The sequence below is a fragment of the Venturia canescens genome, chromosome 1, assembly GCF_019457755.1.
Source record: "Venturia canescens isolate UGA chromosome 1, ASM1945775v1, whole genome shotgun sequence".
Taxonomy (NCBI): Eukaryota; Metazoa; Arthropoda; class Insecta; order Hymenoptera; family Ichneumonidae; genus Venturia; species Venturia canescens.
The window spans coordinates 1,535,665-1,561,049 of NC_057421.1; the positions used below are offsets into that span (position 1 = coordinate 1,535,665).

Here is a 25,385-nt window from a genome sequence, read left to right on the forward strand (position 1 = left end):
AGTCTAAAAATAACGACTGCACAACGTTTTTCCAGTGATACATTTTTTTCTGGAAGGCTCCACGACTGGAAGCAAATCTCATGAAATTGTGATCCTGGCAGGTGACCAAAATTTTTAGATTCTTTGCGAGACCCTAAAGCTGAAAATAACAGAGGATTTTTGGGCACGTTGCACCAGGGTCTTCAGCTGTCAACAATCATCACGTGATTTGTGCTCAGTTTCATACTTTCTGGAGAAAAAAACACCCTTTCAGAAAAATCGATGTGTTCAAAAATGTTTTTCCATTCTTGTATCGACGAGAATGTTGTCGACCGAGGAAATGAAGGTGTTTTGCATTTCATGCTTCTGTCGTTAATTCGAAGTTTATACCTAATCGAATTTGGGATTCTCTTTCTATCGATTGTGAGTTCTCGGAAACTGTGTACCGAATGAGTGCTGGAGGCACTTTAATGAAATTCACTAATACCGAATCACTCAACTTTCAATACGCTGGTAGATAAAAAATGGTTGATTACGAACTCAATTACTCTTTCGCAACTTTATATTCATGCCTTATTGAAGAGAAAATTTTCTTAAGCTGTTGATTTTTACTTTCTTAAATGAAACTTCGTTCACTTCGATTCTTTTTATTTTCCTGAGTGGGTTAGCACAAGCGTACTGAGAATCGATTACAGAAGTTAACTGAAAAGTTAAAAGACTGTTAATACACATTCAAGGATATCAAAAGGCTTCATGAGGTGGTTTATGATGCCAGTGGACGTCTGCAGAATTGTCTGCCTACCCTCGTAGTCAGGCTGTTTGGATCATAAAACAATACTGCTACGCTTATAGGTCAAAGGTAACGACCTCGAGAAGAAGTTAAGGACGTTGAAGCGATATATATAGGACATCATACGAAAAATACATTAGATTTTATTATTCCAAATTAATGAATTGAAAATTTACGTGAATCTTCTTGAACAGCGCTTAATTATGTGTGAAAAATTTGGAGAGGTTTTACCGCCTGGTAATCGAGATATTCATTGTTGAAAATGACAAGGTTAAACATGGGCTCTTATGGAAACTTTCAAAAAATTGCTAACTTCAACAATAAATATCTCAATTTGACGACAGCGAATGATCGGCATATCCCGCCAGAAGTTTAATACTGTCTTAAGCTTTCTATTTAAAAAATTTTAATGTCCAAAGTTGGAAAATAGTTTTAACATAAGATAAGCTTCAACCTCCTTAAAAGTTCATAAAATGCAAAAATTAGTGACTCTGGACTGCGTGCTGCTGAAGACTATCAACATTTCTCATCAATTATGATTTCTGAAGGCATCTGGTTTTGAAGAGCTTCATAGAGGCATGAGAATTGTGGCATCCCCAAGAAGATGCTAGATGCAGTATTGATTTGAAAAAGAATCGGAATATTTCTTGGGATTGAGTTCTTCAAGGGACAGTAGCTTGTGAAATTAAGGAAGTTCGATCACTTTTTACTACTCTTTACTTCACTCAATTTTGCTTTTTGCTGTCATCATGTTCACTTTTTAATGTCTCGATTTGCTTAGGGTAGATCGTGCCCGAAAGATCGTATTTTATGGGTGTCTAAATTGGATCGATTTTTACTTTCTGATTGTGAATATTATCACTTTAAATTCATGTCAGAGTTATTAATTCGAAATTGTAAATACATTTTTTCAAATTATTTTTTGGCGAAAGATATTACAAGCCATCAATAAATCGGGGATCTATCACTGAATGAACCCCAAATTTCATTCCTTCCTGGCGAAAATACTATAGTTTATTATGTAAAAAATCGCTTTAGAAAGCGTAAAGAGAAAACACAGAAGGAAATTGATCAAGAAAAAAGTGTTAATAAAAAGACAGAAGACTATGACAGGAATATGCCAAACCAAGAAGAAACAAAATCCCGAAATAAGTAAATGTGAGATTACAATTTCTCATTTTACCAATTTTGTTCAATCTTTAACACAATAGGGGAGAGTGGGGCAAAACGGGATACCCGAAAAATTCGGGAAATTTTTTTGACTTTTTTTTCTCAACTTCTATATTTGTCCGAAAATGAACGAAAAATATATTTTTTCCAAAACATCATGTTTTTTTTTTAATTTCCACTACTGTCTATGAGAGCAATCGCAGATATAGGGGAACGTGGGGCAAAGTGGATACCATTAGCAGTTAAGCTAGATGTGTCGGTTTACATATGTGCTGTCAACTACTGCTGAGTTGAAAAATTGATTTTTCACAGTAATTTTTCATATTCTGTCAAAAAAAATTATGGGGCAACGGGAACTTCGGGCGGGGTTCAATACGTCGAATAACTGAATTGTAGAACGTTCGATATTTCGAAATTTTAAAAGTTGTTATATCAGGTTGGAGAATAATAAGTAATTCGAAATTCTTATTCCCGATCGACTATTCAGCAGATTGCGTGTTTAATCAAAAATTCCTTCTTTGAATTCGTATTTACCCGGAAATATATATTTCAATAGTTTTCATTTCGAATGCAATTTTAACAGACCATCCGAATGTCAAAAGTTCATATTTTCGAATTCAAAATGGGGAGTAATTATTTTACAGACAGACCAGAATATAGAGTAGCAAAAAATCGAAAGTGAATTTTTCGAGCCTATAAAACTTAGATATGCGGAATAGCGATGGCTCGAAAAGGCGAAAGTCAAAATGGCGATGTTTAAAAGTGGAGCTCACCGGCCTGAGTAAGTGAGTGAGTCAGACGCGTGTATTTGGAGCTCCACTGCATTTCTTTATTTTGATCGATCGACTTTCTAACGTTTCGCTATTTTGACTGTTCGACTTTTTGGTGTTTCAGTGTTTCAACCTCAGTAATATTTGGTCTTTCGTAATTATATTTTCAAAATTGTGAATTTTCACAGTATTGCTGACTATAATAATTTATGAATCGAAAGAGTGATAGTCGAATTTTCGAAAAATTGATATTTTAGTCGTCGTTCTATGGACGATTGTTACATTCTATTTTCGATGTAAACGTGCTTTGAACCTTGAAGTTTCTACTTTATTTATTTTAGACATTCAACGCTCTAATCAAATTCATTTGTCACCACATTATCATTCGAAGTTTAAAAGCTTGAGATTCTACCTGTTCGAAATTTTAGTAATTCTAAAATTTTATCTCCCTTATTTTGGCGGATCATCATCTGTGGTCACACCTGTACACAAATCATGTGCCCACACCGCACAACTTCAACACTGAATCCATGATTCGGTGAATGAAGAATACAAATTTTTATAAAATAAAAACGCACCCAAGGTGCATTTAATAAAAATTATTTTTAAAAAATTTCACAAATTTTTGAGGGAAATTGCCCTAGAATTTTTTTTTTGAACATTGAAAAAAATTTCAGTCCATTTCTTGGTTTTTGGGAGTAAAAAATAGACGGAGCTTTTCAAACTCCTGAAAAGTTCAATATTTCTTTAGGTATCCCGTTTTGCCTCGCTCTCCCCTATATCTTTATTACTAATAAGACAATCGTCTCGAATTTTTTGCAAGACCTTCATTATATACTTCATTGTTAATGTGTACTTTTTCATAAACTTCGTAAGAAGCGTTCATTCGTTATTAGGAAAGATAAACGATTTTTTACGTATAGTCCCTATAACCCCGTGTATTTTTTTTTCATATTTAAACACGTTTGTCTCAATAACCAATAAGACGAAGCCTTTAAAATTTGATGTGCGTGTCAGTCGACTATCCGTTTAAATTCTGAGTAAATTTCAATACTTTCTTAAAAAAATCGTTTTGTGCATGAACTGCCTTAACCCTTACTAGTCACACCTCAAGTTTCTGGCGCAATAGTCACACGGAGTCCAAAGAGTACCCCACTCACTTTGGGGGACGATAAATAATTGAAAAACTGTAAAAAAAAATAAAATAAAAATACTCCAATGTATTTTGAACCTTTAAGAAACGACCGTAACGATTTTATTCGATTCGTGTTATTTTTAATATTAAAAAAAAATGTCAAAAAAAAAAGAATGCAGGAAAAATGATTTTTTTCACAAAAATTGATGTAGAAATCGTAATTTTCAATTAAAAAAAACAAATCAAATCGTTCTATAAACCTGAGGAATCACGCTTTCAGGTAGTATTAGTTAAATTTGTCACGCTGGGATGGATCGGACCCCGGATCTTCGCACGGTCTGACTTGATCGACTACCAAAAGTAAACTAACGAGCCCTTTCAAATAATAACGATGAGGCTCTCTTCTCAAAGGTTCGAACTATCGACCGAGGGCACCACAAGTCCCATTTTCTCGAAATTTCTATTTGGTATCGTCGGTCGAAAAACGGCTGGGGTCCAATGTACCCCGTGTGACTATTAAGGGTTAAATGCACCTAAACCACAAAATCGCTGTCCACTTTATAAGAAAGGTTTGCGAAATTCAGAATTTAATTTCTTTTTTATCAGATGTCTTTTATCGTGTCCCTCATTCTGGACAGCCATCGGCTTTCATGTGAAGCGGTTGTTATTTTATCAGACTCTGTCCCGAAATGAGTGGAATATACCTTCGTATTGATAGGACCTCAAATAAAGTGGTATCGAGTAAGGCTGTCGAGGTGAACGTTAAGATAATTTCCAATGAAATATCGGCGACCAAACCGACCTTTTCGGGTCTGTGAGAACAGTATATTTTTTGCTTGGTTAAACATTGATGGTAAATTAGATCAAATATCACACGGGAGTGGGATCCTTTGTATGTTCCAAGGCTACCAACCCTCCGAGACCATCAAGGCGAAAGTTACGAGCAGCTCGAAGCGTTTGGCCTTTCTCCTCCAATTCCTACGCCTCTCTGTGTGCTTCTCTATTCACGTCCATTCATTCGTAACAATCGATAATACGTGGAACCTGCAACAGGTAGAGGGCTTCGGATCGATGATCGCTTTCATAATAAAAAAAGTCTGTGAAGTGCTATGTACATAATTATGCGGTTGGTATTATGTACTTTGATATTAAGAATAGAAAATAACGAATTTTCCGTCGTCGTTGCCAGACGACACGATATCCAGTAGCTTCCTGATGACATTGACACCATCGAGTCTGACTTAACGCAGATTTTTCTACTGAAAAATTCATAATTTTCTCTTACCCCAATCGCTTTTGACATGATCCAACTTTATTGAAAACAGTGGTCAAGTACTTGACTCTTCTCATTTGTTCCTTTCGCCGGATTGCTCGAGTTTACAGTACCGTGTCAGGAAGCTTTATTAGCAGACAGGATTGAAGCTCGCTAGCGCTCTGGACCACCGGTTACCGTGCCTTAAAGCTAGAGCTCCGGGAGGCCCTCGGTTCGGATGCTGGTCTCGTAGCTTTCGCACGAAAATTAAATATGTACGTGACCAGCTCCAGATGTTCGTACAGAGCAAGTGTGAGTGCACTCGGACACGCGATGTCACATTCATCCGACTGGTGCCTCTTGGCAGGGAATAGTAAATATAGAAAAAAACATTTCGAAGATTCGAACTTTTTCTTTTTCTACTGCACTTCTGCGCAGATCGGTTTTTTTCGTTGGAATCTTTCGTCTGAACGAAATTAATGGCACTTTTGCGTATTGCCTTAAGTTGGACAAGCAACCCTTAACTTTCTGGGGTTATTCTAGTTTCCTGAAGTTCACGTTGTAATTATCGTCTACTATTTATACTTTACTGTTGAACGTTAGTGGTTGTTGCACGCCTCTTGGGCTTACATAGCGCCGTAGCTTTTACCTTCAACTTCCACACTCCAAAAGCTCCTTAAATTCCTATTACCACCTCAGCCAGCAGTGGCATTACCCTTCCTACATTCCGATAAAACAAACTCACCAAAATGAATTACTTCGAAGTAAAAATCGATTCCATGTTGAATGGAATAGTGTTTGTAGTTATCTTACAATAAACTGGGCTGAACGATCAAGCTGCCAATTTTTTTGGGTATTATTTGCTCCGGTACTTTTCAATCATCACGATTTCCATGCAAATTCGAAAAAAAAAAAATATGTTTGCATACGACCGCGATCGACTGTGGTTTGGAATTGGACGCTGATAACATTTTCTGAAATGGCGAACTATTAATAAAATTGGACAAGCGATTCTGGTGGAGGCGATCGATGCTTATCCATTGAGAGTTTCTACGGGCTGGTTTGATGATGGTGAACGAGCATGAAATTTCTGTGGAGTGTTGATTCACATGACGTTTTCAAATTTGCTCTGCGTAGCCAGTATTTTAAGGTTCTTTTTGCAATTTGAAAATTTTATTTTCTACTATACAATTTGTGATTTTTTTAGAAATATTTCAATGAGATTGTGATATTTTTTTTAAGGTTTTGTAGCATAAAAAGCGTTCGCAATAAACTTTTAAATTCATACATAGTTTTAGTATTTTTTCAAAAGTTATTGCACGAAATGGGTAGTCAAGGTTTTGTGGGTAAAAACTTTATGCTTCAATGCGATTCACCATACTTTTATCTTGCGCACCAACACTACACAATCGAAATAAAAATGCTGCCTCCCATCGTAGCATTTTGCACGATTATAAAGTTTCACAATCAAGACATTTTGTTTCGAGTACATTTTCAACTTTTCCTGGAAGAACAAATATTCTGGTAACAAAAAATTCATCTCAATTCCACATGAAAAAGCAAGTTATAATGAGTGTGGCGCAATATGGCTCAAGATGAAATGATGGAGGTGGAAACTGTTCGTTTCCAAGCATTTTCCATCAGCCCTCATGACTCTTAAGCGGCTTGAGGACACTTTCATATGTACAGCTTTAAAGGAGCTTATTATTTGGAGGGACTAGTGAATAAAAATAATAAAATGAAAAAATAATGAATATTCACAGTCAGTACAAGATGCAAGTAATTCTCTCGATACGAAATTGGCAGAGTAAAACTATCAATCCTGCATTTTGAGTTTGCAAATATTTTGTTTTTCATTGCATCGAAAAACCTGACAAAAATTGAGGTTTGGAGTCAGAGGTATTATTAATCGTGCGTAGTCTCAAAAATGACGGTTAAATTATACGATTTTCGACTTGATCTTGGCCACTGTGAGGCTTGTGAAAATTGTACTAAAACGTTTCTATCTTTTAATTTTGTCGTTGTAAAAATTACTGGTGATGTAGAAAAAGTAGCTCAAAATCAACATTTCTAAAATAAGTTTCGTTAAAATCGAAATAAAAACCTTAACGCTTTACATACCGTCCAGAAGTGACTAAAACGTGCTAAAAGAAAAACTGTTTTTAGAAGAGATAGAAATAGAAATTAATAAAAATCATTTTTACATATTGTTTATTAGTTTTTAAAATTTGTAAAAAAATTTATTTCATTTCCTTTCATCAATTACAACATAAAAAAACACGTTTCTCGAAGCACGTGTTTCGAAAAAAAAGTTGCTCCACGTCTGCATCGATTTCTTTTTGAAATGTTGATAGATCTACAAGATGTAAAAAAAAATCTTGTAAAATAAAGTTGTAGTTATAGTCTGTCGAGCCGGATTTTTGAAATTCGAAAAATTTAACAAGTAATGGCAGTTTAGAAAAAGTGTGCCTTTTGTGTCATAAATGTCGCACTTTAATTATGTTTATAAAATTTCGAATAATTAAAAAAAAAACATCAAAAAATATTTAAAACTGTATGAGTTATCATGCAGACCCTGCCAGAAAAAGCAGTTTTAAGAAAAACGCACTTAAATTTTCAAGTGCGGACCAGGCCCTCTCGTTGCGCAGTCACGTTTTCCATAATAACTTTCGATCTATAGGGAATTTTTACAACCGACTTTCACAGAAACATGCCAAATCCATGGAGAATAATAATCTGTAAAAAAAATGGATTTTTTGAAAATTCTGGACGTATGTAAGACTTTAAAATCGAAATCATGGTTCAATCATTATCGATCGATTGAAAGATTCATTTGAAATGAAGAGTCTTCAGTGTTATTGAGATGTGAATCGTATGTTTGACAGGTGGGGATGGTTGTCCCGTATAAATTTTTCGGTACCCGAGAATATACGAAAGCGGCAATGACAGCGATTCATGGACTGCAGAAAAGCGCAAGAGGACCGAGGTTGGAGCTGTTCAACTTTTACGACTTCAATGTGATAATCGACATGAAAGAATTGACGCCAAGTCCGACCAGTAAGTAAACAGTTTCATTCGAATTCAGTTTCCACTCACAAAAAAAAAACAATTTCAATGAAATGTAACAAACAATGAAAGAGTTTTATATTTCTACTGTCCTAGGGTGTAATTCAATTCCAGAGTCACCACGTAGTGGTTGAATACAAAATGAGAATATACCAGACGTTATAGTCACCCCACTAATGAGTCCATAATATCTTCCGGGGTCCTTAATTGTTACGTCGAACAGAGAAAGCTTTGTTCTCCCTTGAATAAATGAAGCTCGTAGGATATTTATGATTTAATAGAGCCGATCTCTCTACAACATCGTTCGTTCGCCCATTTATCCGGATTATATTACAGAGGAAATTCTCGGAGTAAGATAGAAGCAGCGATGGGAAACTTTTGTCGAATATGACGTTTTATATATGAAAAGAATATCTGAGGGACCGTCACCAACGTTGACAAAAAAAATGAAATTTCTCAGACATTTCTCGTCCGCAATATACACCGTTCATGGATATTAAACATGACAAGATACAACAGCGAACTCCGTACTCCCACGAGAAGTTGGAGTAATCATCGTGCTGCTATCTTAAGTGTTATCTTTACAGTTGAATTATCTTCCAGTTGTGTTATCTTTACATGGTTGAACTTCAAGTAATTAGTGGCTCGTCGAACTTTGAGATGAGCTCGAAAAAACAGGGAGAAAAATTTTTTCTCGATACTTTGCACCCTTAGTTGCAACTTAATTCCGGTCCTATGACAGCATCTAACCAGGATTTAGTATTTATCAACGCCTGTGGTATGTGATAATAAATTCCATTATAAATCTCAACGGAAACATTGTCTGCTGTCATAATCTTTATGTAACGTGGACAGAGAACTTTTGACGGATGTTACTTCAACGTATACGTGACCATCCATGTAAATGAAGTTTGGCTCTGATAAGCTAAGTCAATGTAGTGCACGTCCGTTCTCAATAGCAAGTAGGTCCATTGTACTTCGTGGTCTTCGTAGCCTCGCGTTCGCTGCTATGATTATGACTCGATAATCCTAACTGAGAACATAGGTTTGTGATACTCAGAGCACTATCATTCAAATGGGAACAAATATTCATGTGTAGCCTGTGTGTCATAGTTTATGAGTTTGATGGATGGTGGTGGGATCACGAGTAGTTGCTGGAACAACACCTCGGGAGCTCGAACTGCGGATGCTTGGAGAGGAACTGTGCGAAATTTTCGTATACATTACAACAGTTCTTTTAGTTTGCAGCGCAGGAATCTGCGTGCGAATAATGGAGTATTCTCGTCTGTCTTGTATTCATGGGGTGAAAATTGTAAGCGGGAGCTTAAGGTACTCCTTTTGCATGATCGTATTTTTTGGTGGCGCAAATTGGAGGAAATTTGAACTGATTCGTAATCTGTGAGAAGTCGCGGTTATATGGGAAAAGCTTCTGTTTTTGCCATTTTTCAAACTTTTATCGGTAATATCGCTTTTAAGAATTCGATAACCCTTCATTTTTATCGTCGCTATGGATTCCTTACATATTTGTGTTTCTATCTGAGAGATAATTTGTATGAGGATTTAGATTTATTTAGTATATGAATTATTGAATGGAAATGTAGTGATGATGGAATCTCCTTAAGCTCTAGTATAAATTTCATGATTTTTTAAGTTCTAATTCTTCATTAAGGAGGTACGGCTATTACTCGAAATCCAACTTTTGGACTTGAAATTTTTATGAGATATAAACGAACCGCAGCTGTTCCCAAAATTTGAACAATCATGACTGTCTCGTTTGTACGCAATAAATTTTCAAAGTTGAGCATTTTAAGTTGACAAGGCACGTCCCCTTGTGGAGGCAATCTGCGGAAGTTCAGTTATCACAGATTTTGATACTCTCGCATCCAACTGAGGTAATCAAAAAATTGAATTTCGGTAGATAAGATATAACAAATATTGTAAAAAATCGAAAAATGTTACTTCACCGTATTAATTAATTACTACATTACAATCAAGTTTACTTCATCGTCAATGATTGTCGGAGAGAGAAATAGTGGGCGACTCCCAATAACTGATGCGACTCTCAAGTCGTTGAGAATCGAATTGTTCACTGTATCTCTACTTAATAAATCATTTATCAAGAATATGGCACGCTGTAAGCAATCATAATCGATAATTTGAATTGTGACGTGGCAATTTTGCTCGTATTTCGACAGAGATGGCTCGGGGTAATGCGTCTTTCGACGTTGTCTGAATTCCTCGCGAACAAATACTCCTCTCGAGAAGTCTCATGCGATAACGTAACCATTATTGTAAATTTTATTTTTGCATTATTTGTTTCAACTTGGACGTGTTTTCCTGAGCCTCAATTTTTACCTTCGAAAAGCCAACGTCCCGAAATCTCGAATAATTGAACGATATCGAATGGTAACTTTGTCGCACGAGTAAATTAAATTCTAACGTTCTTTTTGAATAATACCGTTCATCCATTCCACTTTAATCATCTTTGTGGAAATGAAAGAATTGCCGAGAGGAATTCCTAAAATTGAAATTTACGTCCGGACTAGAGTCTTAGATTAAGAATTTCGTATTTTATGTTTTGTCACCGAGAACTTGTTTATCGTGATTTAGATAGGCCAAGCCTTCTTTTCGTTATCATCAATTTGCGAATAATTATCGTTAAGAAATGTATCAGAGAGCGAATATTTGACAGAAACGAAATGTGTTGACAAAATTTTATATCGGCTGGAACGACTATCTTTGGGAAAAATCAAACTTTGGAATTGTTTCAACCTCTAATTCTTTGCTAAAATAAATAATACTTTGTAATCCCAGATCTTTCATTCTCCGCGTTATTCATTTCTTCCAAAAAGCTCACGCCCCTCTACCGAGAATATTGAAACCCTTCTAGCCGGGTCAATTCTCGAAATTATTTCATTCATTTTGTTCCTATTCATTTGCTATCTTACTTCAGTACACAATGCAAGACACGAAAATTTGAAAATGTTGAATTTTTACATTTTCCGTCCTCTCCAATCGCTACGAACAAATGGATTATTAGAATATTCCATTGGATCACGGTCATCGCTCCGTCACGGCTGATGTCCGATGCGGCAACGGGTAATCGATCGTCGAGGAGCAGCGTTGAGCTCAAGCGTCAGCTGATGCATCGATGTATTGATGCGTTTATACATGCCTAAGACCCTTGGCTTAGGTTCCAAATCGGAATCCACTCGACTGTCTAAGCCGGGCGGTTACAGTTTTTTAACAACAATCCATCACACTGGCGAACAACGTTTGTTCGTAAGCAGAGCCACTGTCGGTCGCCGGAAAATTAGCATATACTTGCTTCCGGTTGAGTGCTGAATTTTACATGACACGCGATCGATTGTACCAAATTTTCGACGCTATTTGGCCACTTATCTTCAACGCGGATATCTTCATACTTGAATTCAGTATCGGCGTGTTATGGATTGCCAATCCTGGAACAGCGTTGGAGCACCGTTTCGTACAGTATCAGCACATGGAAAGCGCCCATTCTGGCCCAGGGTCTGTTTTCAAACGACAAGTGACCTCCTACATTGCAGTTATCGTAAATAACGAAAAAACGCTGAATCTCAAGTACAAATCGTGTCTCGGACGTCCAACGACACTAAAAAAGGGTTTTTTGAAATGTAGCTCAATAAGTTTTATTACTATTATTATTTACATACAATTTTGCCAATAGAAACTCCAAACTTAGTTTAATATAGTAATGATTAAAAAGAAGGGCACCATACTCATAATTCAAATGATTAGAAACATTCGTCGAACCTTTGTCAGTTCCAAAAATTCCGTGAATTATTATTTTTATTGCAGAATCTTACAGCTGTCACTCAATATCTTTCCATAGACAATAATTTTTGCTATTATCGATCTTAGTCGGGAGTATCAGAATAGTAACGTAAATATTCAACATTCCTAGCTGGCAAAGGATGAGGTTGTAAAGTCGTGAGTAGGCATACCAAATTTCCGTCCAGACAGAATATATGCCGCTTGGGTAAATACGTATGTATTCGTTTGGTGAAGCTCTTTCTACCGAACTTTGAGAATAGTCATAAAGAAGCATTCTCCAAGTTCAGGCCTTTTTGTCTACGTGTAATTCAGACATATTTATGCATGGTAGCGCTTCAGGTAGGGCGTCCTTAATCTCTTAAGGAAAATGATTCGGTTGGCGAAATGGAAAATGGTAAAAGCTTCAAACCTTTAAAACCTGTACGAAAAGCAATTCATACGAAATTCAGATGCTTGGCGCAGCCTCCATTCGATTCCAACACTGAAGAAATTTAGGGAATGCGATACTGCAGACCACCTTGCGGAAACAGTCGCTCACTGGCTAATCTGTTCCAGTGAATATACGAGGATGCTCAAACACCATCAATATAGACGCTAAGGAAGTATCTTTTGAACCGTGTCGCAATAAGCCAACTAGGAGGTGTATAGCCTCCCGAAAACCAGTCAAAGGAGGGATGCCAAGCTACGTCGATTGCTCAGGAATCACAGGAATGTGTTTCGCGCAGACTTACGAGGGTTTCGTTCAAGTGACTTGAGCACTATTAATTTTCCGTGCTATTTTAACTTCTTTCAAAGGTTCTCACAAGAAAAAGCGACAAATTGAAACCTTTCGTTCGTCATTGTTAACAAGCGGAGTTCAAAATGATCGTTTTGAGTGAAACGTCATCAGAAATGATGAGCCGGTACCCGGTCAGGGTAATACAATCCCAGTTTTTGGTGAGATTTTCTCTCCATGGAACGTTGTGGTTCCGTCATGCATCACCGTGGCAATGTCGGCGTGTCCTAAAGCTTCTAGCCACACATCGTCATCGTACTGTCGTCATAGCTGTGGTTGTCGATGTGCAAACGTCATCGTGGTGACGCGTAGGCGACGGTGCGACGTTTCGAGGTGCTGCGTCTCGCCAACACTCAGAAAAGTATGTGTGACGAGGCTGTTACGACAATCTCAGCTATACCCGTCTACAGTTTTGACGAGACAGTTCCTGAATTTCTAGCAGCAGTTTTGTCAAGAGTGCAAAGATTCCAGGAACTAACAGTTCTCCATGCACTTTGAAATGATCTTCAAATGAAGCGAGATACCGCCGCCAAGATATTGGGCTCTTGGAGAGGGTTTGCAGTTTGCACGGCTTGAGCGGCCTCTGTGTTTCGACGGTGCAAACTCGTAATCCTCCCGTTGAAACAGAGGCTGCTTGATCTGTGCAAACTTGAAAGTCTGCCGATCTGAATATGTGAAAAGAATAAATTATTTTCTGACTGCGAAAGTGTCCAGGAGGGGTTTAAATGGCTCGTTTAATCTAAAAAAAAGCAGGTTTAAGGCACCATCAAACTATTGCTAGTCGAGAAATACTTCAAGATATTGGGCTCTTGGAGAGGGTTTGCAGTTTGCACGGCTTGAGCGGCCTCTGTGTTTCGACGGTGCAAACTCGTAATCCTCCCGTTGAAACAGAGGCTGCTTGATCCGGGCAAACTTGAAAGTCTGCCGATCTGAATATGTGAAAAGAATAAATTATTTTCTGACTGCGAAAGTGTCCAGGAGGGGTTCAAATGGCTCGTTCAATCTCAAAAAAAAGCAGGTTTAAGGCACCATCGAAATATTGCTAGTCGAGAAATACTTCAAGAGCTCGAATTCTTTAAAGAAGTCTTAGCTCCCATTAAATCTTTGGTTCTCTAATGTGCTTGAAGATACAAAAGGTTATTCCAGAGGTTGTTGGAAATGGTTCTTCTCCGCGGCTATGTACCCTTGCTGGAAGAATAAAATATACTTCGAGGCCTCAAACTCCTCGAGAGAACTCTAGTAACGGGAAATTTTTAAGGCATCAAGCTTTACGGGAATCCAAGCGATGCAACAACTTTCACAATTTCTAATGCCTCGACAACCCTGAGACCCTTAGCCATAAAATTTTAGTTTCTGCAAATACTTGCCGGAGGAAAAATTAATCGCAAAATTGATCGACACTTTGAAAAAATATCAACTGATCTTGGCTCACCATTTTTTTCTATCTTTTTTTACATCTAACCGTTTTCCCGCTTAGATACATGTCCATGACACGATATCTAGGAATAATAATCTCGAAGAAATGACCGAATAGTGGAGCGCAATAAATAAAGTGATGAGAGCATAAAACCTTAATAACAGGTCGGACTCGCTCCGGGCTCAAGTTTTCCGTATTCTTTTATTTTTATAGTCTGCACTTTTATATCTACTCGTACTGGAGCATCTGTTTTGTAATTAGTACGATAAAAAAATTGAGTCTGACAAATGTTCGTCGGTTTAGACAATAAATTGGTGTGAAATTATACGCTTCGGGAAGTGTGTCCCATAAGCTCACTAAATATTTTCTTGTTTTTAATGAAAATTCTTGATTGTTCATTCAAAAGACTTGGGATTTTCTTTTTCATAGATTTATTTTTGATTTTTGATTGCAAATTCTCTTCGAAAAAGTGTAGTGCATCAAGTTTGTTATTTGAAAAACGTGAAGTCGAATATACAAAATAGCAAGCATTCTAATACCTGAAACGAGTTAGTGACGTGTTCGAAGTTTCACTTTCTGGATAATTCTACTTAATTTCCTTTTATGTGAAAATAGGAAAACTGCTCGAAAGTTGTTCGAGAATCTGAGAGGCTTTGACACTTTCCGTAGTTTCTATTTGATTGAATTTGATCAGTAGATACTTTCAGTATTAAATTCCTGTAATTCGGATTCAATGTCAGAGCTTTATTCTCACAGGACATTACAAAGTTCGAAGGGATGAGGTCAGCAAGATGAAGTCAAATGAGTTTTTTGGTATTACTGCAATGGCTTTTGTTCCCACTTCATGGGGTGTCGTTGAAAAACTTTTAATCTTGGGGAATCCGTTAAAGCCTCCAAAGAACTTTTGCTCGATATTGAAACGTGTTTTACAGTTAGTTGTCTCCTGATGTGTTGTCATCCGACTACAAGCTCAAAGAAAGTTTTATCACTGATCTTATTTTTCTTAGCGCGTCACGTGAAAAAATCGTAGCTAATTAACGCTATTGCATAATTGTTTCAAACACTCATGTTCTGTTGTAATTATACAAAAATCCTGTTTCATCACAATCAATTGTAATTGCGACCACAGCTAAGAAGTACATTCATTGGGTTGCGGAGGGTTTCACATTTCATGAAAGAATTCGATGATATCCACGGAAAGATCAAAGTAAATTATGCAAAGCGTCGAGATTTTGTATTTTATGGTTTTATAAATTAACGCTGCCTGTACAAACCTCTTTTATCGATATTTTATGAAGTAATGTGCAAAAAATTGCGTTTAGATATTGAATTTGAGCAGTCTGAGAAAACACGTTGAATATTTTGGAATTAGTGGAATTAGTAACTCCTTTATATCTATTTTCTGCGCGCTTGGATTTTGTTATTTACATTCAATGCCAGAGCAATTCAAATTTTTTCACTTAGAGAGTTAAATCATTGAAAATGCAAACGAGTAATTTTTTGACGTACCAATTTCGATATTTTTAATTTTTTGGCAGTATGGTATCCCATACCCAGCATAAAAAAAGCTCTTTTCATGACCTCTAGCAGACCTCTGGAAATCTCTTATATCCAACGGATAAACTTATCTGTTGTTCAGAATGCTAAATATCGGCCCCGAACGCCCGCCATGGCACAACTGGAAAATTGTCAAAAGTGTACGTGCACCGTGGATTGCATTGGAAAATATGTTTGGAGATGCGGATGCTGGTTGGTTCAGCTGAGGCCATGTTCGACAGTCTCTTTTATGCCCCGTTCTGTTCAGTTCTCCCGTCGGTTTCTATCTGAGATGTGGGATATGCGAAGACGACTCATTAAGGAATTATTGTTAGAACAAATCGGACATTGGTACGATGAGTTCAAATGGAAATAAGAATAAAAAAAGATTTAGTATATAAGTCAATTTTTCTGAACCGATTGTTAACTACGAATTTCAGTTTATAATTTTGGCCTAAGATGAAGGGTATACTTTCAAAGAGTGGAAAAGTCGACTACGATCTAAAATTCAGTGGATAATAAATTTGTTTATTAGGAATCTTTTTATTATAAATAAAAATGTTTTACAATGATAAATGTGAAAAAAAGTAATAATTCGACTCTCGACACAAAATAAACGTGTTGAAAATCGAACATTCGAGTGTTGCTTTTTTTGATAAGAAATGAGGAAATTTGAAAAAAGATTAGGAAACATAGACGTGACTTAGCATACGAAAACACATAATTTGTATGAACCAAGAAGTAAAATCCAAGAACTCCAGTTAACAAAAAGCTGGAAACAAAATATCTTATGAAAAGTAATGTTAAACGAGCCGATATGACAAACGTTTTGAAAAAAGACCTTGGCCATTATCGTATTAAATATCGTAAAGACTTCGCAGAAAATATTTTAATTGGATGGAATAGCTACTCGCGATATTGCCAGAGAAGTTCATTAAATTTGGAAAGTTCTGGAACTTTACAGAAAATCATTTACTTCTGAAAACAGTTTTTGGCTAATTTCATGAACTTACACAACATATTTTGAGAAATACAATTATAATATTTTTCTATGATTCGTTTCAGATGTTTTTCGCTAATGCAACAAAGTCACGTTTTTGCAATATATTAATAGAATAAGTTTCTGTTAGGTTATATAAATATATTTCAAGATCGAAAGACTCTATTAGGTATCAGGGTTGAAATTTTGAGAAAAGCTATACAACGTTTCCTTGACAAATAGTATAATAAAATGTTGCTTTTCCTCCAATTTTTGAGCTTCTACGGAACAATGTGAAACCGTATTTTACTTATTTTTCTTGTAGTTACATGACTAATATATCGCCTCCAGAGAGAAATATATTTTTTTAAGGCGAAAGATAATTCAAGATTCTTCCCGCGGATGATTACTGGTCTTACTGGCATTCGAGGGCCTTCATGAGGAATCAAATGGCCCCTCGGAGTCAGGCATGTTTTCAACTAGCTCATTCTTTGACAGGTAAGAGTTCAATCATTCAAAATCGAACCAACTGTGAAATATTGTTTGTGTCTAATGAGCGATAATCCAACTCGTTATGAATTCAAACTTTTGATTCGTGTAACTAATGCAGGCTCATGCGATGGCTGTGAAAAATAATTCGCGCGTGCAGTTAAATTGCTTATTCAAAATTATATATCCAAGGCCGTATAATCGTATACACAATACGGTATTCAAATGCAAAAAAGTCGGACTTTTTACTGAATCGAAATATTCGTGGAAAAGATTAGTTATTAAAAAATGACTCCAATTCTTTTCAATCTACAGTGTACGCTCCAGGAAGACAAAATATGTTATTGTTCTAATGAGAATTTTTGCTATAAAAGGTTTACTCTCGACTAGATGTTATCCAGTGTACGCGCGTTAGTTGCTTCAACTTTGTGTACGGAGTACAGTTGTCTGATTAATTATTATTTTGTAAGACAGCGAACCGACCACCGGACTCGTCCAAGAACTCTAACGTGATTTCATATGACAACGAACGACGGAAAGATTATAAAAGAAAGAGCTTTCTGGAGGAAAAAAATCGATCGGAATTTTCATTGTTCAGATACGTATACGAAGGCCATACGAAGTGACGTGTTCTATAATCCAGTAAATAAGAGAATAACAATCAACCTTCAAGCACATTACTGATTTTGATAAATTTCCATATAGTAATGTATCATTCAGTTCAGAAACCATCACCTAAAATGTCTCCAGCTGCTGTTATTTTCAAAGTAGTGTACTTGCGTCTGTTAGCGCCGGTTGGAAGGGTCTTAAATCCGGATCTCCTAAAACTCACAGCAAAATTTGGAAATGATGAATTTTCTGTTTGGGTTAAGCCTACAAAATCGTTACAGAAACAAGAAATTCTAGCTCAGAACGGTTTGAAAGCTAATAAGAATGGCGAGTTGTTTCTTAAGGGTGAAAGGCTGCCGACTGTTGACTTGGAAACTGCTTTAATGAGGTTTCGTGAATTTATCACATCATCACCGGAGCCAGTTTTACTTGTTACCCATTCTTCAGGAGTTGAATTAATGATCCTCTTCAAAGCTATCCGGAAAACTATGATGGTCGATGTGTTTAAAGGTGTTATTCAGCGTGCTGTCGATACTGTACCGATATTCGAGAAAAGGTTTCCAAACCTAAAAAAAGGAACGCGACTCACATTAAACGATTTAATCTCCTATACGACGATGGGAGAAAATAAACGGATGCCAGTCTTGGAGACATCATATTATTTGGAATGCCTGGAGTGGCTCGTAACCGAAAACCGCGTGACAGTGTCCGAATTGATTGAGACCAGCGAATCTTATGAAAATTTTCTTCCAAGTTCATCAGCAGCATTGTTCCATAATCCACAAACAATGCAAGACTTATTGTTAATACTGTCTAAGGGCAGTTTAATTAAACTAAGAAAAGCAAACATTTCAATTGCGATATTGAAAGAGTTATCTCAAGAAGATAATCCCCAGAAATTCTATAACTACGTTGAAAAACAGTGCGTTAAGAACGGAGTTAATGAATTTTCTCGTGATACAATATTGAAGATCTTCAATTTATTAAAAAAACCACGTCCACGTGACCACGGAGCTCGTTCAGTTAACACAGGGCAGGAAAGATCCGCTGATGAACCGGGTCCATCGACGACTTCACATGGAAAACAATACAACGATTATTTATCACTCGAACAACAGAAAGAAATTGTTGATGAACCGGTATCAATTATGGAAATGGAAGAACCGGAAGCATCGTACGACCGCGATCATTCCTCCGTCAGACAGGAAACACGACGCATCAACTATTCATCCACCGAAGATCAGGAAAAACTTGGCGATATTGCGGGTTTATTGACGGAGGAACAAAGAGAAAGATTTGACAACGATTATGCATTTAGCCTCGAACCGCAAGAACTTATCTCTGCCACAGATTCATATTCGGAAGGACGAGAAGCAGTCAATGATTATCCATTCTCCTACCAATTCGCTGAGCCTACTATTGACTGGAATTCGTTTGCAGAAGAACAGGAACCTCCATATGATGGAACACATCGATTCACCAATGAAGAGGAAGAACGCCTCGCTGATGCGATCTCAATGATAGAAGAATCAGGAGCACTGGGCAATCAAGGTCACTCACTCACCAGATATCAGAGAGAATGAGAGACAACCCACGATTATCCATTTTCCGGACGTTACGATGAACTCCCTAACGAACATGTACAAAGGGACCGAGAATTTATCCAAAAATGGCATGAGGAGTTCGATCCTTATTACTGAAGGAATTACCAACAGCAATAAGTACGTTATTGGTGTGTTGTTTCGTCGATCGTTCAGACAGTCTAATAAAGGTAATTGTAGTATTATCCAATAGGACCGATTGATTGCACCGTTTTAAACAAATTGCTATATGAAAAAGTAATAGACCGGTAGAAAAAAATCAATGCACCTAAAATGTATCGAACGGAAGTAAAATAAAGCTGAAATCTCACCAATAAAAAACGTGTTCTAAATTTTGATGGCCTAAATTTTATCTCCCAATGCGATAGGATCATTTTGTCATAATTCTGAACTTTGCATCCAGCAGTTTCTCCGTATAAAAACAAAAAAAAACAAAAAAACACATTCTTAATTCTTTTCGATTGCAGTACAAACAAATTCATTCGAAACGAGTAATCGTAATGAAGATGATTTCGTTAACGAAGATGGTTATTATGCTAACGATTCAACCCTTCGTGACGTGTTTATTCAAAAGCAATAATCCGATGTGACGTTCATCCATGGTAAGCGATACACATTGTTTTTCTTGACTCTTGAAGGCTTTTATAAGAAAAAAAATGGTCCACAGAATCTAATATATTTTCAACTATGGCATATTGATTCATATTAAAGATATCGATCGATTAAAATTAAAAAAATCGCGAAATGTTTCTTGCGATAAATAAGCAATCGTAGAATAAGCATTCATGTAAATCTCAATCAATGCAAACCTTTGTTTTATGTAAGTGATATAGGCGGTAGCTGTGATTATCAGTAGTTCGTATGTGTGTTTGAATGACTTATTTTAAAATATATTCGGAATATGCGAATTGTAGTCTGCCGTTTGATTCCGGAGCCAACCAGTTTTATTTTCGAATAATCAAGAGACTCGGTAGAGTTTTGCACTTTTCAAGAACAAGTTCAAAATTCATGATCTTGTTCAAAAGACGTCAATTCACATTGGATATTGCAATACTAGATCAATCAAATTAGAATAGAATTTTGGCCTAAGTATGACGGAGGGTACTTCCAAAAAGTTGGGGATATTACGATATCTGTGGCCCCAAGTTTTGGCCATGTAGTCTTCATATTTGGCCCGAAATAAGACTTTTTTAAAGAGTAAAAAAAATCGAAATTCGGCTTTTAAGGGGGTGAAACAGAGATTTTAAATTTTTTCTAAGAGAAAGTATTTTTTGGCAGATTTCCTTGAAATTCGACGTTTATATTCTAGAATATATGAGTAATTTAAAAAGTGTTCGGCAGTTATTTGGAACTTATCGAAGGTGTTGCAGACCCACCCAACGATTCCGCACACACATCGAAGGTGCTTCAGACCCACCCAACAATTCCGCACACACATCGAAGGTGCTCCAAACCCACCCAACGATTCCGCACACACATCAAAGGTGCTTCAAACCCACCCAACGACCCAACAATTCCGCACACACATCGAAGGTGCTGCAGACCCACCCAACGATTCCGCACACACATCGAAGGTGCTCCAGACCCACCCAACGATTCCGCACATACATTGAAAGTGCTCAAAACTCGCCCAATGATTCCGCACACCATCGAAGGTGCTCTGTGCGCGTCGTCGCGAGTTGGCTACCGCCACACAAAAATGGTGATAAAAATTTTTAAAAACATTTGCCGCGGTTGAAATTTTAGGTGTGATCTTGTTTTAACCTCTTTTTTATGTGTGCAAAAGCTGAGTGTTCAAATCGAAGTGTCCCTTTCGGAACTATATCCGCGAACGCAACCATCAACCGGGGGTCGGGGGGGGGGGGGGGGGGGGCGAAGCCCCCCGCGGGGCAGAGCCCCCGAAAGAACACATTTAATTTGCAAATTTTTTTAAAACAATTTAGGTACCCCAAATAATATAATACGCAAACTTAATGTCTCTCATTTTCCCCCCTCAAAGGCCGAGTTCCGATTATCTTTGTTTAAAAAAGTTTGCATGGTCAGAATTAGCGACCACAAATAATATACATTATAAAAACGCTGCAATTTTGAAACCACTCTATCACCCCCTTAATGGTCGAACTTGGATCTTGAGTAAATAAAAAAAAGTCTGATTTTCGATGGAATATAGACGCTGTATCGTTAGAATTAGGGACCACAAACATTATAATGCTTCAACTTTCAACCCCCTGTTTCACCCCTTAAAAGGCCGAATTTCGATTTTTGTCACTCTTGAAAAAAGTCTTATTTTGGGCCAAATATAAAGACTACATAGTCAAAACTTGGGGCCACAGATATCGTAATACTGCCAAAAAGTTGAAAAACCGATCGCGATCCAAAATTCTGTGAATAATACATTTGTTCATTAGAAAACGGTTTTTTTTTCTTTGAGTGGAAATGGTTTACAATGAAATATATAAATGAAATCAATGATTCGATTCCTGACATTTAAATAAGCGTGTTGAAAATCGAACATTCGATCGTTTTTTTTGTTTAAAAAGAAACCAGGAAATCTGGAACAAAATAACAAACGTGGACGTGCCTTAACATAGGAACACACACACTTTGTATGAACCAATATAATGGATAAAATCCAAGAACTCTTGTCAACAAAAAGCTGGAAACAAAACATTATGATAAGTGATATCAAGGTAACTACTGTACTGCATGATAGTCAAATGAGTGTTAAATTTTCAAAACACTTTTAGACCAAGTTAAACGTACCGATTAAGGTGGTTCCTCCGCGAGACAGTTAAATTAGGAAATTATTTAAATTTGGCATACGTATTGTTTAACATATGAACAACACCTCTATAAAATTTTAACAAGTTTCACCATCCCGAACCCGAGATATATGTAATTAAAGTTGACTCAATTAACACGTAACATATGGACCATGTATAGGCAAATAGCACATTATTAATTCTACTGCTAGTACTAAAATTCGGAAGTTTATAAAAAACGAGGAGGAGCTAGAGCAGGATATCACAGATATTGTAAAAAAAAATCAAGGCGATTGACCATCTAGTTTGACAGATATAGTCTCGAGTAGTACTTTTTCTGTGTGCTGAAGCGTAGCCCGGATAGTTCCGTCAAAAAATTTACTCGCGATGTCAGATCAAACATACTTTTAGAATAAATTTTACGAATGCAAATCCTATTTGTACTACATCTTGATCACGATTCGAACGAATTATCAACCCTTTTAATATGCAGGCGGTACATAACTTTTGGTTGGGGCTGTTGTAGGGGGGATCGACCTTGAACGCATTATTCATGGATTTGTATTACAGCATATTTTATTAACATGTAAAAATATGAAAAACGATAGTTTTACAAAACAATCAACTGATAAATGGAAATTTCCACGAGGACACATTTCACTGGTATTTTTCAAAGAATTATCTGCGTTTTTGGACTGATTTTATTGCAACAAGTCTCATTTTATTCCTTAACCGATTTTCTACGAATTCACCGTATAATTTTTTTTTTTAAACTTAATCGTTTCACTGTTGCAGCTAATTGTTCATTAAGCGAAGTAACTTTTTCATTTATAATTTCTGAAGGAATGAATTTAAAGAAAAAATCTACGTGGTAAATTCGTAGAGGATCAGCTAAGTTATAAAATGAGACTTAGTGCAATAAAATCGGTTAAAAAATACAGATAATTCTTTGAAAAATATCTGTGAAAATGTGTTGTCATGGAAATTTGCATTTATCAGTTGATAGTTTTGGAAAACTGTCATTTTTAATATTTTTTCACGTTAATAAAATATGCATGAATGCATATCTATTAACAGTAAATTTAATCGATACGATAAAATTGGTTTAAAAGCGTTTTGAAAATTGAGCACTCATTTGACTAGCATGCAGTACAAAAGTTAGCTTAAACGAGCCGATATGACGAGTGATTTGAAAGAGGACCTTGTTCGGTATCACACTAACTATCGTACAGACTTCGCGGAATAATTTCAATCGGATTGCATATTTATTCGCAATATTGGCAGAGAAGAAATATTCTTTGAGATTATTCAGAATATTCTCGATTCCATAGGAACTTGTCGACGTGGTAGTCACTTTAGTGGTGCAGACATTCGTGTTTGGTTAATTTGGAAAATTCTGGAGCTCTATAGAACATCATTTACTTCTGAAAACGGTTCTGGCCTAATTTCATAAACTTACACAACATATTCTGAGAAGTATAATTACAACCTTTTCTATTATCCGTTTCAGATGTTTTTCACTGAAGCAACAAAGATAGTCACGTTTTTGCAATATAATAGAATAAAGTCAGTAAGTTTCTGTTAGGTGAAACGAATATATTTCGAGATCGAAAGACTCTATTATTACGATTGAATTTTTGTGAAAGGCTATAAAACAATCTCTCGACAAAGAACAAAATCGTAAGTTGATTTTCCTTGAATTTTTGAGCTTCTCCGGAACAATGGGAAGCTGTATTTCACCTGTTTTTCTCGTACATACATGACTAATACATCGCCTCCAGAGAGAAATATATTTTTTTAAGGAGAAAGATACTTCAAGATTCTTTCCAAGTAATTACTGTTGTTACTGGTTTTCGAGGGCTTTGATGAGGAATGAAATGGTCCCTCAGAGTCAGGCATATTTTCAACTGGTATATTCTTTGATAACTACGACGTCAACAAATTAAAATTAAAATAATTTCAAAACGTTCGATCTCTGCTTTTATTTGAAAAGAAATCAGGAAATGTAAAAAAAATTAGCATACGTGGACGTGCCTTAACATGTGAACACACGTAATTTGTATGAAACAATAAAACCGGAGTTTCTAAGAACTTCAGCCAATGAAAAGCTGCGGAAACAAAACAGTATGATAAGTCATGTTAAACGAGCCGATATGACGAATGTTTCGAAAAAAGACCTTGGTCAGTTTCGCACTACCTGTTGTATAGACTTCGCAGAAAATATGGTAATCGGATGGAGTAGCCACTCACGATATTAGTAAAGAAGAAATATCCTCAGCAAAAACTTTTTAAAAGTGGATAAAATAAAGCCAAGTACTAAAAAGTCGCATCTTTGTCTATAATAATATTCATTCTGTTTCTTTATAAAAATATAATTATATCATTTCAATCAAAGCAAGTACGAGTGATTCTCATTTTATTTTTCGTGAAGGATTTAGAAAAAAATTCCAATTTTTTTAACAAAAACTTGACGTGTATACTTTTATTTTAAAAAATTCAGTGTTTATTTGAAAAAAAATAGAATTCTTTACAAAGTCACTGCTGACTCGGGCTATATAGGGAGTTTCGTCATCCAAATTATTTTGGAAATTCATTCGATTCAAAATTCATGTAAGCCAAGTTTTATTTGAAAGCTTGAATTTTTTTTTGTAGATTTCTCAAGAAAAATAAAAATAAACATCACTCGTACTTGGCTTGATTGAAATAATATCACTAATTTTTTTCAAAAAGGAACGGAATGCATACTATTATAGAAAAGCTTGCGACTTTTTATAATTTTTTCAATATTTTGTAAAAGAATAATGTTAAGTTTTCCACTACCGTTTGACGTTCTTCATTGTGTAATATCCGTCCGAAAGTAAAATTGAATAGTTCCTTTCGTTCCTTTTCATTCCCCCTTTCTTCCATTGCAAAGGGAGATAACGATGAATCGTTCAATTTAGTTTTATATAAAATTCTAGAACATCGAGCGGTTATAAATTCGATTTCGAATATCTGCATGTGGATCGTTTACTTCGTTACTATTTCAGCGAAAAGCCGTTTCGTTTAGAATTCGTATTGTAGTGAAAGTGAGTCGAAGATTGCTCTATTCTATTTTTGTCTGCCCCCCTCTCTCTCTCTCTCTCAGTGGTGAGATAAAATTCAAATAAATGTAAATGAATCTCATTCGTTCGTTCGCCCACCGTAGTGTATGAGGCTGACAGAAAAACGATGAAAAGAAATGAAGTTCGGGAACGCTAATG

At 36.3% G+C, this 25,385-nt stretch overlaps 1 protein-coding gene and 1 long non-coding RNA gene across 3 annotated transcripts in view; one reads left to right on the forward strand and one right to left on the reverse strand.

Moving 5' to 3' along the window:
• Positions 1 to 25,385, forward strand: part of Nmdar2 (NMDA receptor 2) — a 188,616-nt gene that overhangs the window by 77,037 nt on the left and 86,194 nt on the right. For both annotated transcript variants that reach the window (XM_043434106.1, XM_043434107.1), the window contains exon 3: positions 7,982 to 8,153. In XM_043434106.1, the coding sequence (XP_043290041.1) occupies positions 7,982 to 8,153 (172 nt within the window). The remainder of the gene's footprint in view (positions 1 to 7,981; positions 8,154 to 25,385) is intronic.
• On the reverse strand, positions 7,354 to 15,804 carry LOC122419496 (uncharacterized). Its single transcript, XR_006262911.1, has 3 exons — positions 15,677 to 15,804; positions 7,705 to 7,832; positions 7,354 to 7,452 (listed from the first exon to the last, which is right to left on the reverse strand). It is a non-coding gene; the product is annotated as an uncharacterized lncRNA (long non-coding RNA).